General features: G+C 53.1%; 1 protein-coding gene across 4 annotated transcripts in view; it reads right to left on the bottom strand.

The window, feature by feature from the left end:
• Positions 1 to 2136: 2136 nt before the first annotated feature.
• SOGA1 (suppressor of glucose, autophagy associated 1) overlaps positions 2137 to 17409 on the bottom strand; it is a 57224-nt gene continuing 41951 nt past the window's right edge. For 2 of the 4 annotated variants that reach the window (XM_040981509.1, XM_040981510.1), the window contains exons 12-15: positions 14442 to 14513; positions 14206 to 14276; positions 10664 to 12026; positions 2137 to 8447 (exon numbers count right to left, since the gene is read on the bottom strand). In XM_040981509.1, the coding sequence (XP_040837443.1) occupies positions 8295 to 8447; positions 10664 to 12026; positions 14206 to 14276; positions 14442 to 14513 (1659 nt within the window). In that variant the 3' untranslated portion in view covers positions 2137 to 8294. The remainder of the gene's footprint in view (positions 8448 to 10663; positions 12027 to 14205; positions 14277 to 14441; positions 14514 to 17409) is intronic. The other 2 variants (XR_005884010.1, XR_005884011.1) reach the window with 2 other exon arrangements.

Raw genomic sequence — 17409 nt, 5'->3', positions numbered from 1 at the left:
AGATGACACATTGAACAGGTCTGTTTTTCCCCATGATAAATGTTCTTGAGTCTTTTGTAGAAAAGTTGTTTCTTTTTTATTTTTTAAAGATTATTTATTTTTATTGGAAACTCAGATATACAGAGAGGAGACAGAAAGATCTTCTGTCCATTGATTTATTGCACAAGCAGCTGCAGAGGCTGGAGCTGAGCCGAGCCAAAGCCAGGAGCTTTGGACCCTGCACGCTGGTGCAGGGTCCCAAGGCCTTGGGCCATCCTCGACTGCTTTCCCAGGCCACAAGCAAGGAGCTGCAAGAGAAGCGGGGCTGCCAGGATTAGAACCGGTACCCACATGGGGTCCCAGTGCATGTAAGGCTTTAGCCGCTAGGCCACTGTGCCAGGCACATTTCCTCTTTCTTTTAAAGATTTGATTTTTTTAATTTTTATTTTTATTATTTTTTTTAATTTGAAAGTCAGATTTACACAGAGAAAGAGAGACAGAGAGAAAGATCTTCTTTCTCCTGGTTCAGTCCCCAAATGGCTGCAATGGCTCAGCTACAGCTGAATTGATCCAAAGCCAGAAGCCAGAGTTTCCCATGTGAGTACAAGGTCCCAAGGCTTGGGCCGTCCTCTACTGCTTTCCCAGGCCACAAGCAGGAGCTGGATGGGAAGTGGAGCAGCCGGGATCCTAACTGGTGCCCATATCAGATCCCGGTGCATGCAAGGCAAGGACCTTAGCCACTAGGCTACTGTGCCAAGCCCTCTGTGTTTCTGCTTTCTGAATGGCTTGCACTTATTTGCTCCCCAGGGTCATCTCACATTTCTTGGAAACACCAGGCTATCAGCAGTCAGCAGCCAGAGCAGCAGGTGGCCCTTCCCAGAGTGTCCACACCAGCCGGTTGGCAGTGACACTTGGAGGACTCCCCCTCTCCACCCCTCCAGGGATGAGGTAGAGTTGGATTTCAAGTCTGAAGGAGATATCTGACAGGAGGCCAAGTCATGACAAGTGCTCATCTCACATACTTTATTTCCAATCTACAACCATTAAAAATGCTTTGTAAGTTTACACTGTACAATATTCGCATGTCTGCGAGAAGACATGGGACGGGGTAGGGTTGGGGGGCTGCTGGTGGACTGGACTGCAGTGGTCTTCACACTCAGTCCCTCCTGGGAAGGAGCCTTTTGAAGACAGAAATGGGGAGGGGAGGACAGTGGACAGGAGAGGTGGACAGTTGGCCCAAGGATGCCCTTGGTCCCTTCCCTTCCAGGGGCCTTTTCCTGGGGGTCCCCAGGGCCCACGACTGCAGGACCCTTACCAGGAAACCAGGCTGGGTGAGAAGGGGGCTTCACAGTATTGGTGGGGGCTGGGAAGGGAGCCAGGAGAAGGAGGAGAGAAAGGGCGGCTGCTGACAGGGAAGGGGCTGATTTTTGGCACTATCTGCAAGGTCCCCCTGGAGTTGGGAACGGAGGAAGTTGGGGAGGAACAGGAAAAGGAAGGGAAGGGGAGGAGCAGGAGGAGAAACTGGGAATTTAGGCTTCTTTTCTTGGAGTTCTGTTACTTTTCATCTGACCAGGCCACCTGGCCTATGGTGAAGTTCCCAAGAGGGAACTAAGTTTACCTCCCATCCCCTACTGCCTGGCCTCACCCACCCAGCCATTGCTAAACCTGACAAATGGGGGAGGAGGAGCAGGGCTGGAAGGAGGCCAGGGACAGAAAAAGGAAAACTATTTTCTGGAGACCCTCCAGCTTTCAGGAAGAAGAGAGACAACGGATCCTCTGTGTTAAGTTTAGGGGGCTGAGGATTGGTTCCCAGTCAACAGAGCCCACGTGAGGGTGGAGTTTTCTGTCTGTTCTCAGCCCCGTCTTCCCAGGCTTGCTAACTGCTGGCCTCAATAAGCAGTGGGCAAACTTGCGGATCAACATTCAGCTTGCTGAGCGCATCTCCCAAAGATGTCATTTAGTGGGTCCCGGGTGGGGCTGACAGTCTGCATATGGGTCAAGATCCCTGGGGATGTTCCTGTTGCTGGGACAGAATCTGAGAACTACTGGCCTGGAATAGTTGTCACCCCAAGGTAGTGCCACAGAGCTGGGCCACGCCTGGCAACATCCAACCCCCACAGATACCAGATCAGAAGGCAGCTGGGAATGGAGTTGGGGAGAGCTCCCCCTGTGCGAACAAGTAGACTAAGGCACAGAGATCAGTAGCAGAACTAAGGAGCTAGGATACCAGGGCCCAGAGGCAGAAGGGATGGTGGGGCTATAGGAGCCCAAGAATGAAGGGTGCTCTGGGGTCCTTAGGTCATCCTGATGCTCACCATTGGATCCTGAAACTAGCAGGGTCAGAGAAGTTAGAGACCTGCCTAGTTATAGGCCAGTCTCCAGAAGGGAGTCGAACAAAGTAGCCAGGCCCGAAGGCCTTAGCGGAGCCCCGCGAGGGCGTTCAGAGGAAACCAAAGCTCCATGGAGGCCTGGCGTCCAGGCAGCTGGTGACAAGCAGGAGGGGTGGGAGACACCGCTGATGGACAGAGGGAAGAGAAGCTTCTGAAAGATTGAGGGAGGGCAGCTTGTGGGATGGAGCCCTGAGCCAGTGACTCAGGCCCAGTACCACATCCACAGTCCCTCCTGGGTCTGTGGATACTACAAAGTGTGAAGTGTAGTGCCGAGAAGAGCCACAGCCAGGAGCCGGGATAAACTATTCTGCAGGTGAGGAGCCCAAAGGGAGAATGGAGGAGTTGGCTGGAAGTGCAATGGACAGACAGATGGACAAAGAGGCAAGTCAGGCTGCACCTGTGTGACAACCAAAGCCATCAGGGCAGTGGGGGAGGAGAGGGCAGGCCCCAGGGAGACTGCTGTGAATGGAGATGACAGAGTGTTCCAGGGTGGGTCTGGCAGTGTGGTGGGGGTGCCAGGCCAGGACAAGTCCAGAGAAAGGTCTGGCAAGACTGGGGCCTCCTGACATGGGCAAAGAGGTCTCCCTGGTGTGTAATGACACAAAATAAAGCAACCAGCACCCTGAAGCCCACTAGATCTGAGTGGATACAGGATCCGGGAGACCACAGATAGGGCACTGCGCTGATAGGCTGGAAATGTGGGCTAGGGGCACAGGGAGGGGTGCCGAAGTGACAGAAAATCCAAGGAGGCGGTGAGCTGGGGCAGGTGTCCAGGGGCCCAGGAGAGGAAAACATAGCCAATGGCCACCCCATGAGATGACAGGGACCAGACAAGAGGAGGTAGGAATGCAATGACAGAGGGGTTGGGGGGTAGGGAGCAAGCTGAACAGAGAAGGGGTTCAGCCCCCTCAGAGAAAGTCAGGGGATGGGGAGGGGGTATCTCATTCGCCACTGGGAAAGCAGAATCTGTTGCAGCTAGGAACCTTGCGTCAGCCCTTGGCTGCACTCCCAGTTTGCTGTGTGGTCTTAAGGGAACCATTCCCTGCTCTGGGCCTGATTCTCTGAAGCCACGAGGGCGTTCGACACAAAGGGGCAAGCAAATGTCAATGTGAGTTTGCCTCCAGGAGGTACCTGGAATAGGCTGATTCGTGGAAGAAACGGGACTGAAGCCATCAGGAGCTAGGAAACGTGGGGTGGGGGAGGTCTACTGCAATTTGGGAAGATTAAAAACAAGTTCTGGGAATGGAGTGGTGATGGTTTTACAACATTGTGAATAGACTTAACCTGCCACTTAAAAGTAATTGAAATCATACATGTGTATATTTTGGCACAATGAAAAAAAACAAGGGCATTGGATTATTCAGGGGATGCCAGGAGACGGAAGGGAAGCTCAGGCTAGCTCAGCTTTGCATTGCCTTCGCACTTGCATTGTTCCAGGTAGACCTGCAGGCACGATATTGTGTTTGGTCCTCAGCACAGCCACGTGAGGTAGAAGACAACTGGATCCCCACTTTACAGCTGGGGAGACTGAAGCCACAGTCACCCACATCGGAGGCAGCTTGTGATTTTTAAAAGAGTCACCTGGAGAAAAAATTCTTGCATCTTACGGTCACCTGCTAAAGCACCGGCTAGCTTGGCAGCCTTTGAAAGGACACAGGCTAGAAACCGGCAGGACAGTTTGGTTCTTAAGGAAAGGGGACAGTAGCAGAATATGGGTGTTTCTCTTTTTCTCATGGCTGCTAGGAAACTCAAGAGTGAAAGTGGATGGGCTGAGGACAGGAATCACACAGGTGCATTCAGTGAATAATTTATCTGTTTTTTTTTTTTTTAAACTTTTTGTTGTCTTGTTAAAAACATGTATGATTCAAATTGTAAACTGTCCTTGATGCTTTTTGGAAATTCTCAGGATAGATGCATTTTTAAAAAAGGACAGTTGGGTGGAGGGCCGGATTCCCTAAGTAGCAGTGGAGAACTTGGTGCTCTTTGTAAGAGGGAAGAGCTAGCCTCATGGTCCTTGGTAAACAGAATGGTGGTCTACAGGCGGGAGTTGGTTCTCACAGTGAAGGTGTGGGTTGGGATGCCCGACGCCTGAGTTCAATGCTCTCTACAGCTCTCCAGTTTCCTAACAATATGGATCCTGGGAGATAGCAGTGATAGCTGAAGTAGTTGGTTGCTGTCACCCATATGAGACTTAAGTTGGGTCCCTGCTTCCTGGCTTCGACAGCTCGGCTGTTGCTGGCATTTGATTTGTTGTTGGCATCATATATAATAATGAAAGACCCTCTTGGTCAGGGTTCTGAACACAAACAATGGGGTCAAGGGCCCTTAAGCACACTTACCATCCCCTCACCCGCATGTTCCACATACAGATTCCTGGTTCAGAAGGCTGAGTGGGAGTCCAAGGAGCTGCATTTTGGACATGTCCTCAGAGGACTACCATGTAAGTGGTCTTCTGACCGCTCTCTGGAAGACACAGGTGCAGTGACTTGGGGTGGGCTTGCCTTATGTCTCGGTTGTGTGGTACCATATTCTGGGCATCCTGTGTCCACAGAAAGCCCCCAGTGTGGCAGTGGCACAGTAAAATAAGATAGACTTGGGCTGGGGGAAACTGCAGAAGCAAGTTCTGAGCTCCACTCTGTGACTCCATAGTTGAGTATTTTCCTCCTATGCAAAATGGGAGTGCCAACCACTGTCCTGCCAAGGTTACCTTGCAGAGGTGTTGCTGGGAGATCTGAAGGGGAAGTAGGAAGAGCAGGTGATTTCTAAACAGTAAATGCCTTAGGTAAGATGTATAGGGGATTCTTGTTAGCAAAAAGATAGCAGGAGTTTGGCGAGGGGATGGGGTGGGGGTGATGGAGAGGGTTGTGGTGACAAGGGTAAGAGTCAGATACTGTCTGTGATGAAAGCAGGGGAAGAATACGGGAATGGGCATGGTAGAGGCATGCTGGCACCAGGGTGTACAAGGGTCAAGTCCTTGGGCCCTCAATGCTCTCACCTAGGAAGCCAGCTAGTAAGGGAGTGTTCCTGGGAAGGACAAGGGCTGGGTAGGGGTGGGAAGGAACTGAGAGGTAGGAACTGGATTCTAATGTCCTGTGCATACAGGCCTTACAGCGGAGGGTTGGGATCTTCGTGTCAGGCGCAGTCATTGCTGTCCCCAGAAGGGTTCTAACTTGGCTCTGGGAAGAAGTCAAACATGAGACACATGAAGCTTCCCAGCGGAGGGTCAGCTTTGCCAATCGGTCCCCCTTTTCTTCGCAATTAACTGGTGCTGACTACATGTATCCAAGCCAAGTGGTCTGTAGGGAGCTGGGACCCCAGGGCTCCTTGGGATGTTGACTGAACACAGTGGAAATTAGAGGAGGAGGAAGGAGAGAGGAAAAGAGTCCGAGGGAGGAGCCAGAGGGGCTGGCAGGAAAAGGTGGAGGATGAGCAGCAAGGGGAAGAGAGGAGGGAGGGCAGCGTTCCTTCCCAGGACCCCAGTCCTCCAGGGCGAGCCCCACCACGGGTCAGGCAGTTTTCTGCTTTGGGAATGTTACCAAGACTTAAAAGGCAGTGGAAGAGACAAACAAATTAAGAAATTACATTCCAAAAGAGTAGACTTTTTACAAACCAACCCTCCCCCACCCCTAAAAAGAAAAACACAACCAGTTACCAAGTAAAAGGCTAAAAAACCAAACCAAACCAATATTTACAAGGAACACGGTCATCCCCGAGAAGTCCCCAGCCAGAGGCTTCTGCAGGAGTGTGGCCTGGCCCAGCGGCGAACAGGAAGTGAAGACCAGACCTGGCTCTGCAGCCTCGGGCACAGGCTGGGGACTGGGGGGCTGGAACTGAGACAAAGACCGCAGGATGACCCCACACGAGGACGATGGTAAGGCTGAGTGGTCCCCGAGCCACAGGGTTCAGGCTCACATGGATTTCTGCCCAGGGCTGACCGTGGATGCTCCCCAGACCTTGCGGCTCTAGGAGTTGGCAGAAGGCTTCTGGCGGCTTGTGGCTTGGGGTGAATCCCTCACGTGAAGGTGACATTGAGGGACCTCCTTGACTGCATGGTTGGGAGCAGCATTGCCCCAGAAGGGACCTGACCCATGACTCCATGGGCTGGCCTGCTGAGCCCCCTAAGTCACCAGGGTATGAGGACGCAGCTGGCAGGTCTGGCAGGCCTCTGGTGTGTTGTTGATGCAGAATGGAAATGGAGGACTCTGGGTAGCAGGTGACCCCACAAAGGTGAGGCTTGGAACTGGCAGGTGGAAGGAGGAAGTATGAAAGTATCTCCTGAGTCCCGGTGGCAAACTGACAAAGCCCCTGAGAACCCTGCAGACAAGCAGTGGGTCCCCAGCTGCACGTCTGTGTGGGTATTGGCAGGGTGACAGCCCAATGGCTCACTGGTCCCAGTGCCATGAGCCACACCGTAATCCTTTTGAAGGCTTAGGCAGCACCAGCGGGATAGAGGCAAGGGTAGGGAGCTGTGGGAGGCGACAAGGCCAAGAGGAGAGGCTGGTGAAGAGGCTGGCAGGCAGAAGAGAAGCGAGGCAGATGGTGGACGTTCAGACTCGTGTGCAAAGCTGCAGTAAACAACATTCTTGATGTTCAGTCCCATTTTCCTGCAAGTTCTCACCAGGAAATGGAGAGAACCTTCCAGGCCCTTGATGGAGTCTTACTGATCCATGTCATACTCATTGTGACAAAGGGAAGGTGTGAGAGGGAGGGAGGAAAACCAGATGGGAAATGGAGAACATGTGGGGAGTGGGTATACCAACCTGGGTCTCCACCCTGCTGGGGGCTGTTGAGTATCAGGCAATGCTCTAAGATCAGCTGCAGGTGTGGTGGTGGGCGCTCTGGCTGATGAGCCCCCTTTTGAACCAACCAGGAGACCAGAGCTCGGCTGCTAAGTTGCCTCATCTATATCCTGTCTGTGGAAGCCCTGCATTATCCCAGCAACAAGGACATATGTTTCAACCACCAATAAATTACCTTAGGAACTCCGGGGTAAATTAAATTATTAAAATAAACCACCTTAAATATAAGAAGAAAAATGCAAATAAACAACCTAACAAGAAATGTGTTTCCAAGCCCTAGGCAATGGCTATGGCCTAGGGCACCAGCCTCATGTACCTCCCCAGGCTGGGCCTGGCCTGGCCAACTGGGCATCCTTGGCCTGCCACCAGCTGCAAGATGTAAACACGGTGGCAATGTGATGCCCTTCCAGGGCCCCGGGGATCAAGGCAGTGGGTATGTAGGCATTTATCAACGCACCAGGTTTTGAGTGAAACTGGCTTTCCTCAGGGAAGACCAGAGCCCCTCACTCACCTTGGCAAGGAAGGGGATTCCTATAGCTGCCCCACCCCTGAGCCCTGCCATTCCTACCTCCTTACCCAGGTTTGCTGCATCACAGCATGGATAGAGAAATCCAGGGCTCCAGGATTCTAAGAAGATACGTGGACCCTGGACCACTGCCCTATCATATCCCCTGAGTCCCAGCAATCTAGAGCAGCAAGGGTTGGGCAGGAGAAGGAGCAAGTGGTAGAAGGGGTGACAGTGAGGATGCCTGGCCAAGCTCCACAAACGAATCCTGTTCTTCTCTGTGGACCCTGTTCTCCAAAGGTACGGCTAGAGGTGCTGGCCTTTCCAGTAGCGGGCATGGATGAATCAGGCAAAGCTCTCCCTTAGGCCCGCAGTGTGACTGCTTCTCAAGCCGCTCTGGTCTCTCTCCCACTTGCCGTCTTACCCAGGGAAGCTGGAGACTAAGAGCACGCGTTACCTTGATGTGACAACGGTTGCTTGGCAGTGACTCAGCTGCCATCTCTCTAGGCTCAGGCCATGCTGAGGGTACAGTCCCATGCCTGCCTCATCTCTGCTGCTGCTTCTGCCACCCAGGAGTGGGGGTAGGGGGAGCCAGCGGAGGCGGGGAGCTTGGCTGCCTGGTCACTCGCTTGGCGGAGCTGACCTCTCCTCCCCGCCCCAGCCAGACTCAGCAGGGTGCAGCCTGCACCTGGAGGGAGAGTGACGGATGGCGGAGCGAGATGGCCGGGCAAAACAGGAGGTGAGAGACTGCGCGCTGCAGTCACACACAGCGTCCTAGAAGGAGGGAAGGCAGACATCAGGAGGCGTCTGAAGGCGCTGGTCACCAGGGGCGGAATGGTCAGGGCCAGACAAGGAACTGGGACTCCACAACATCTGTGGGCCAGTTCTCAGGGACTGCCCACCCCTCTCTGGACCAAATTCTTTTTATTATTTTTCTCCCACAGGACCAGGACCGGATGTTCACTCTAGGAAGTGTTAGATCACAAAGAGGAACAAGTACACATTGTCTCTGGTCCTCTACCCTAAACTCCCAACACACACACAGTCACGAGAAGGCCCATCCCCAGCAATCTACTTGGCCATCCCCAAGCAGGGACACTTGTGTATCTATGGCCCCTTATTATTATTGTTTTTTTAAATTGGAAAGTCAGAGCCACAGAGAGGAGAGACAGAGAGACAGGTCCTCTATCCACTGGTTTACTCCCCAAGTGGCCACAACAGCTCGAGCCAAGCTAACCTGAAGCTAGGAGCCAAGATCTTCTGGGTCTCCCACCCTCCACTGCTTTCCCTGGCCACAAACAGGCAGGTGCATGCAGCCCTTGTTTTGAATGCTCTATACAATTCCTGAATGTAATTCAATTCCACCAAAATTATTTATCCAATAGACTTTTTGAAAAATTGTTTTGAGGTCACTGACATTTGTGGATTTTTAATTTTTAAAAAGATATATATACTTAAAAGGCAGAAAGAGATGGGGAAGGGAGGAGACAGAGAGAAACAGACCTTTCATTTGCTGGTTCACTCCCCACAAAAAGCTATAACAGCCAAGTCTGAGCTAGACTGAAGCCATTCAGGCCTCCTACACGGGTGGTGGGGCCTAAGTACTTGGACCATCGTCTGCTACCTTCATAAGTGCATTAGCAAGAAGGTGAATCAAAAGTGGAGCAGTCAGGACTTGCTGGAGCTCCATTACGGGATGCTGGCATTATAAGTTGTGGTTTAGCCTGCTCCACCACAACATAACCGTAATCCGGTTTTTGAAAGACAGTGAGAGAGAGAAGGCTAGAGATCTCCCATCTGCTGGTTCACTTCCCAGATGCCTACAGCAGCTGGGCCTGGGCTTCCAATCAGCTCTCCCGGATGCAGTAGGAACCCAACTACTTGGGTCATCACTACTACATCCAAGAGTGCGTATTAGCAGGAAGCTGCAACCCGCAGTCAGAGAAAGGAACTGAACTTGGGCACTCTGATATGGCATGTGAGTGGCCCAGCCCGCAGCCTAAATGCCAGGCCAAACACCAAGTGAGCCCTGAAAGATGCTTTGAGATGGCAGCCAGCTGGGTGACAGCCGGGAAGTGAAGCATTGGGCATATAGCACTAGCGGGCTGCAGAAACGGAACTGACACATTTATCAATACCTCTCAAAAGTTGCTATTCTTTTATCCCATAGTACCTTTTCTGTAAGTCAAGCTTAAGGAAATAATCTGAAATGTGGAAACATGTTCTTGCCCCAAGATATTTACCACATGATTATTGATGAGGGCAAAAACTAGCAGTTTCCTAAACATACCACAGCAGAAAAGCAGCATCACAGTCTGACATCTCTGGTGCCCTCACTGAGTCCACAGTGGGTCTACAGGATGCCACACCCAGCTGAGAACTTCTTGGAATGAGAACACTATGGAATGGGACCGTGTTTCTCAGGTGTTTGAACCAGCCCTTGCATAAGTGCAGGGTGGGGGTGGGGATATGTAGCAGGAAAAGGGGAAGAGGGAGTGGGAAAGAAGGGATTGGGAAGAAGCAGGAACACCAGGTTAACCATTACATGCAATACCAGACACCTCATATCCACATGCCTGTGGTTCAAGTCCTACTTCTGATCTACTTTTCTACTAAAGGACCTGGGATACAGCAGATGATGGCCGAGGTGCTTGGCCCTTGTTACCCACACGGGAAAGGCCTAGATGGAATCCCTGGCTCCTGGCTTCAGCTTGGCCCAGCCCCGGGTATGGAGGCATTTGAGAAGTGAACCTCTCTGTGTGGCTGCCTTTCAAGTAGATGAAAACACATCTTAAGGGTCTAGCATTGCGGTGAATGAGTTCAGCCACCATCTGCACCAACTGGAGAGTGAACCAGTGGATGCATCATTTGTGTGTGTGTGTGTCTCTGTGTGACTCAGCCTTTCAAAAAAATAAATTAACAAACAAAAGGGCTTGGGCCTTATAAGATAGCCCCTTCTCCCAGCAAAAAGGGCAGATCCCACACCTTACCTCATTGGGAAGGCCTGTAGCGGTGTCGCCTTCCCGGGGGATACCGTCCTTCCCAAGCAAGGGGAGGGGAGTGGCCCTCTCCTCGCTGCTGCCTGGTTTGACTGTCTTCTTGTTCAGGATCCTGGCTACGCTGTCCGCCTGGTGGTAGCTGGCAGGGGACAGGAGCTCCGGCTTCTTGGAGCCACCACCTTCATCCCCCACAGCCGAGGTGGGGCTGGGAGCACGGCCGCACACGTTTCGGAAGAACTCCTGCACGAGGCCGTACTTGGGTGGCTCAGGCTTGGCCCGGACGTCAGCCATGCCCAGTTTCCAGACGGACTCGGTGCTGCCCGAGTGCTCTACCACACTGAAGAGGCTGGACAGCCCGTCGTTGATGTTGCGCAGCACAGGGCTGTCACGCGTGGTGGTGGAGCGCGCCCAGGCTGAGCCGTTCTGCTTGCTCTGGTGCAGGTTCCACAGGCTGCGGTCCTTGGTGCTGTCCAGCTTGGACACGGAGCGCCGCTGCAGCTTGGGGGAGCCGTACTTGGGAGAGCAGCAGGGCCGCTCAATGCGTGCATGCACTTTGTCCAGTGAGGAAGACAGCTGCTTGCTGCGCACCGATGCCAACGAGGAGCTGCGTGGAGACCAGCTCTTGCCGTGTAGGCTGCTGCTGCGCGGCGGGTCAGTCTGCAGGCCTACGCTGACTGTGCGGATGGTCTGTGTGCCCACGCTGGCCAGGCCCCCAGTCTGGCTGGACGTGCTCTTCACCTTCCTCTCCAGTGAGCCCGAGCGCATGGCCTGGCGCACGCAGTTGGTGATCTCCTTCATGTCGTCACTCATGTTGCCAGACATCTCCAGGTCGTGCAGGGCTGCAGGGAAGCCTGGCCCCGCCCCCGTGGAAGCGCTACTGCCGGGACCTGCGTCCAGGCGCTGCCGTGAGAAGTTGCACAACCACCGGCTGTAGGAGCTCTCAGCCAGCCCGTCCGCCTCGGCTGACTCCTTGGGCTTGGCCGTGGTGAAGAGGAAGCCGGGCTCAATGAGGATCTTGCCCTCCTTATCATGAACCACAGGGACGCCCAGGCGCCGAGCCACCGGGGGGCTGTAGTACACGCGAATGCCCGTCTTGTCCGGGCAGGTATAGCTGCGTTGCATCTGCTTACCTGCGGGGTCCTGGCAGGCCAGGGGGCCTAGGTGGCTGCAGTCCCGGGTGGAGAGCCCCGGCTTCTCCTGAGTGCCTTTCTTGGGCTCCCCAGGCTCTGTGCCCATGAAGCCGAAGGCAGGGCTGTTGGGCAGCTTCTTGCCCCGTGTGTCACCGCCACCAGCCAGGTAGGGGGAGCAGTCCAGCAGACTTTCAAATTCGGACATGGAAGAAACAGATTTGGTTCTGAAAGGAGCAGAGGAGGAAAAAGTGGTGTTAAGGGAAGCAGAAGGGCCCTGGGAATAGTCCATGCAGGGTGAGATTAGGAAGGGTTTTGGGGGTGGGGTGGTGAAGATACTTCCTGCTTGGAATGCCTGCATCCCAGGCTGGAATGTCTGGGTTCACAGCCCATCTCCTGCTCCAGCTCCCTGCCAGTGTGCAGTCTGGGAAGTGGTGATAGTGGCTCAAGCACTTGGCTGCTTGTCATTCACCAGGGAGACCTGACATGGCCCTGGCCTGACAGACCCTGCCCTTTGCAGGCTTTTGCAAAATGAACCGGTGAAAGGAAGATCCCTCTACCTTTCAACCAAAGTAAATAGGTAAAAATAAGCAACTAAATTAGAAGTTTATCTTCTTGCAAAAATATATATATATATATTGAAACCCATGCAAATAGAAGGTCTTTAAAAGGTTCATGGAATGGGCCCAGTGCAGTAGCCTGCTGGTTAGAATCCTCACTTTGCGGGCCTGGCAGCATGGCCTAATAGCTAAAGTCCTTGACCTGAAAGCGCCAGGATCCCACATGGGCGCCGGTTCTAATCACGGCAGCTCCACTTCCCATCCAGCTCCCTGCTTGTGGCCTAGGAAAGCAGTCGGGGACGGCCCAAAGCCTTGGGACCCTGTACCCATGTGGGAGACCCAGAAGAAGCTCCTGGCTCCTGGCTTTAGCTCTGGCCATTGCAGCCACTTAGGGGGAGTAAACCAGCGGATGGAAGATATTTATCTCTGTATCTCTTTCTCTCTTTATAGCTGCCTTTTCAGTAAAAATAAATGAATTTAAAAATAAATTTGTTTTTTTTTTAAAAGAGGTTCATAGAAAATCTATATTATGGAATAATGATGCCTGATTTTCAAGATGTTTTGGTAATAACTTTTTTTAATACTAACTTATTGAAAATATGATACAGATTAGGGTATGGGTGAGAAAGAGAGGGAGGGTGGCTTGTCTCCAAATGCCTGCACCAGCTGGGGTTGAACCAAGCCAAAGCCAGAAGCCTGGAACCCATCCTAGGCCCCACACTGGAGCAGAAACCAAGCCCTCCAGTCACCTGCTGCCTTTCAGCTGTATTAGCAAGGAGCTGGAGGGGGAGGAGCCAGGACATGAACCAGCACTCCACACAGGATATGGCCATTCCAAGTGGCAGCTGAGCCCACTGCACCCCCACCCCTGCCCTGATACACGCACTTGTGCTGTGTTCACACCTGTGCGCAGGTGTCGGTCAGCCTCCCCAGGCTGGACACAGCAGGTGGGCAGAGGTCGCCCAGCTCACCTCAGCAGAGTATGTGGCTGATGCCCAGCACTACCTCTGCTTATCTGACCATTTGTCTCTGTCCCTGAGGGCTCATACCCAGCCTCCAGCTAGAGAAAGCTCCACAGCACCAGAGTTAATGCCCATGGGCACAGCCCTCAGTGCATGGCAGGCAGGGTCTTGGAGTGAGGACAACACTGCCCTTCCTGCAGTGGGGGGTGCCAGGAGTTGCACGCTCCACCTGGCCTTGCAGAATTCCACAGCAACAGTGAGCGCAGGGGCACACCTGGCTACAGTGCCTTTTCTCAACTGTTTTTCTTCCCCATTTTACTTGCAGGGGACTCCTGGATCCAACTGCATGATAACTCTTTTCTCAGCGTTTACTTCTGGGGGGCAAGGGGAAATCCAAAGTCAGAAGCTAGCAGGTGCCTGGCACGAAGCTGAGCATGGCAGCATGGGGATCCCTTTTACCCAGACTTGCTTCCGGGTGGGCTTGCTGGTTCCAGTCTCTTTCCCTCACTCTTCTCTTGGGTCTCCTAGTGGGGGCGACTCAGTGCCTCGTAGACCTGGAGGTCCCTGTAGTCACAGCACAGGGACAGGCCCTAAAGTCGTCACCCCAGGGAAGGGAGGCGAGACATGACCTTCCCAGTCCAACAATCAGGATAAAGAATACTAGGAGGAGCTAAACAGCAGTGGGAAAAGCAGCCTGGGCTCCCCAGCTTGGGACCTAAGAAGTCCTTAGCTGTAGGTAGAATGCCCCTGGTCCATGCGGTCCAGCTCTTGGGTGGCTTGGACTGCCTAGAAGTCACATCCTGGTGGCTTCCTGACAGGTGAGCTACAGAGGTGACGCAGGGGCAATGGGGCAGAGGGGACCAGCAGGGGCGGGGTGGCAGCACCTCTTCAAGCCAGTTCCACTGAGCTCAGCTTCAGAGACCGCCTCCTTGTGGTGAATCTTCTCACTGCGTGCCTGTCAATGAGGAGATAGGAAGGGTCAGTGCTGTCCGCCAGGGCGCAGAGCAGGAAAGGGGGCAGCAGTAGGCCAGCCTGGAGGCTGTCTCGGACTTCCCCAACTACCCAAGGGTCCTTGTCTGGACCACAGGTAGAGCCTGGAGCCACGTGAGCCCCCACGCACCTCCTTCCAGCTGCTGTCCTGCTTCTCCAGCTCTGAGTGTTTCAGGGCCCAGGGGTCAGCGGCCTTCTGCAGCTGGGCAGGGACCAAGAGGGCAGGTCAGTGGCAGGTATCGCAGGTGAGCCCTGGCCCCCTACTCTGAACAGGGCCCTCCCAGGCTCTGCCACCCAGAGAACCCATACTGTAGACCAGGAGCCATCTTCTCAGTGAGCAGCAGCTCCGAGCCAAACCCTGAGGGGAGTGGGAAAATGGTAACAAAAACCCTTCATGGGCAGCCTGATGGCGTCACTATGCCTGGCGTAGGTTCGGCTGTGTCCATGCTTGCTGCAGGGCATGGGACAGCCAAGTCTGTTCCACGCAGCTCCTCTCATCAGCTGGCAAAGACAAGATCCAGCATCCCCACATCCCCAGGGCCTGCTCATCTGCAGTGGCCGTTGCTGTTGGATCCTGTGCTCCTTCCCATTAGCCTTGAGGTGCCTCTGGCTCTGCACCCTGTTGGGGCCCCCCAACCTCCAGGTGGCACATGATGGAGCCCACGTGCAGGCACGCATTGGTGAATTCAGCCCTTGTAGCAGCTCCACAAAGTTGGTGTCACAGGTCACAGATGAGAGGTTCAAGACAGAAAAAGAGCAGAATGAGCAGTGTGACATTGTCCCAAGCGCACAGCCCATCCTGTGGCTCCATGGCTGGCCTCCATCTGTGCCATTTGTCACTGAAATCCCCTCTGGGCATCAGGAGCCTGATCATGGACAAGACTGGACAAAAGGCTAGGCCAACTGGACGTGACTTCCTGTTTACACTGCCAAGTTTATTACAGGAGCAGGCTGAGGGCAGAATTCACCAGAAAGCTTCTTCTTGCTGAGCTTCTTCCCTTTCCCTGTCCTGGTTTCCTCCAGGCCTTAACCATATCACCTGCACTCCTGTGCAACCCACCCAGTGTGGCTTGTCCAGGACTGTATCCATGGGAACAATGTGCCACATCCCAGGAAACCTTATTCTGGAAAAAACCGTGAGGGATTTGCTTGGGATCATTCCAGACGGACTGATGGACTGATTTATTTGAAAGGCAGGAACACAGACAGCAGGCGTCTAACCTTTGGTTTATTCTCCACAAGACTGTCACAGGTCAGGGAGAAGTAAAGAGAGATGAATTCAATCCAGTTCTCCCACGTGGAGGAAGCAGAGTTGGGACTCTAAATCATACACTTCAATATGGGATGCGGTGTCCCAAGAAAACCCTCTAACTGCTGCACCAAATCCTCCTTCAAACAAGAATTTAGTTGTTGGGTATAAAGGGATCTTATTTCTGCCCGGTCCATGGATGGCTCAGGAATCAACTTGTCATCCTGACCTCACTGGTGGGCGGAGCCTCAGAGGGGCTCTGGTTCCATGGGTTCTGGGACAGGAATTGGCCAGGATCAGGACTTCTGCCAGGTTGTGGTCTTGTTCCTTCTCTACTTTATGACCCTGGTCACATCACTGCGTCTTAGCTTCCTCCTCTGAATAAGGGCTCTAGTGGTTATGCACCTGCCAGGCTGTTGTGGGGCCTGGAGACAGCCAACCTAGAGGAGGATGCTCACCTTCATCAGAAACCAGAGTGAAGCCCAGCACCAAACCCCAGGGGGCAGGCAGATCTGAGACACAGCAGAACAGGCAGAAGAGCTGGCTCGGCAGCCTCCATCAGCTATGAACAAACACACTACGCATGGCCCTTAACCAGCTGTTTCACTTCCAGGAACCTGTCCTACCAGGAGGTATGCGTGTGCATGGGGACATGCATTGGGCACTGTTAACAGCAAGAAGCTGTCACTGTATTAGAATAAATGATGGCCTCTCTTCCAGAAGAGCCAGGCAGCAGTGACCCCACATGAGGCTTCTGTGCTCCGCCGGGGACAGCTCCACACAAAACAGGCAGGAGAAGTAATCCAGACATGAGGATTACATTAACAGTGAAAGAGTAAAACCTCTTGGTGAATACTGCAAGGAGCAGTGTTAAGCCACCCTCTGCAACACCAGCTTCCCACATCAGAGCGCTGGTTCGAGTCCCACATGCTCTGCTGCCTCCTATCCAGTTCCCTAAAACACCTGGGAAAGCAGCAGGTGATGGCCTAAGGATATGGGCCCTTGCCACCCATGTGGGAGACAGGACAGACGCCTGGTCCAGCCCTGACTGTTGTGGGGAGTAAACCAGTATTTAGAAGCTATTTCTCTGCATCTCTCCTTCTCCCTGTCACTCTGTCAAATAAATGAATAATAAATGAAATGTCTTTAATTTAGACAGATAAAAAAATGGTGGTGGTGGAAATTAGCCGAGCCAACAGGACACCAGGTAAGGTGCCTGCACTCAGCATCAGATTCGCTGAGCTAGCGTCTCTGTCCCAGCTCCCAAATCCAGCTTGCACCACTGCAGGTCTTGGAGAGCAGCAGGGATATTCCAAGTACTTGGGTTCCTGACATCATCACGAAAAATGAGGACCAAGCTCCTGCCACTGAAAGCATTCAGGGAGTAAACCAGGGGATCGGGATTCCCTCTGTCCATTTGCCTTTTGAATAAATAGGTAAGCACACATATTACATGCTGCTGTAATCGAAATATTTGGGTCTTACATATTGACTCAGATAAAAGCAGGGGCAGGCGTTGGTGCAGCACATTGTCTGCCTGGGATGCTGCCACATCCCAAATTCAAGCATCTAGTTTGAGTCCCAGCTCCTGTGCTTCTGCTCCAGCCCTGGAATCCCTGCTGTCTACACAAGGAGACCCCGAGGGAGTTCTGGGCTCCTGACTTGGGCCTGGCCCAACCCTGGCTGTGGTGAGCGTTTGGGGAGTGAATCAGCAGATGAAAGACTTCTCTCGCTTCTTCATATAAAATGAAAATAAATGTCTAAAAGGAAAGGAAAACATCCAAATATAGGGCCGAGCACTTCAGCAGGGTCGTAGGAGCTGGGGTGAGTGTGTAGGAGTCTGTCCAGA

This window comes from Ochotona curzoniae, unplaced genomic scaffold (assembly GCF_017591425.1).
Source record: "Ochotona curzoniae isolate NIBS_2020 unplaced genomic scaffold, NIBS_Ocur_1.0 contig_3520, whole genome shotgun sequence".
In the NCBI taxonomy this organism is placed as follows: domain Eukaryota; kingdom Metazoa; phylum Chordata; class Mammalia; order Lagomorpha; family Ochotonidae; genus Ochotona; species Ochotona curzoniae.
Note: the sequence above shows the minus strand (reverse complement) of the source record. Positions and strands in the feature narration are given on the sequence as shown.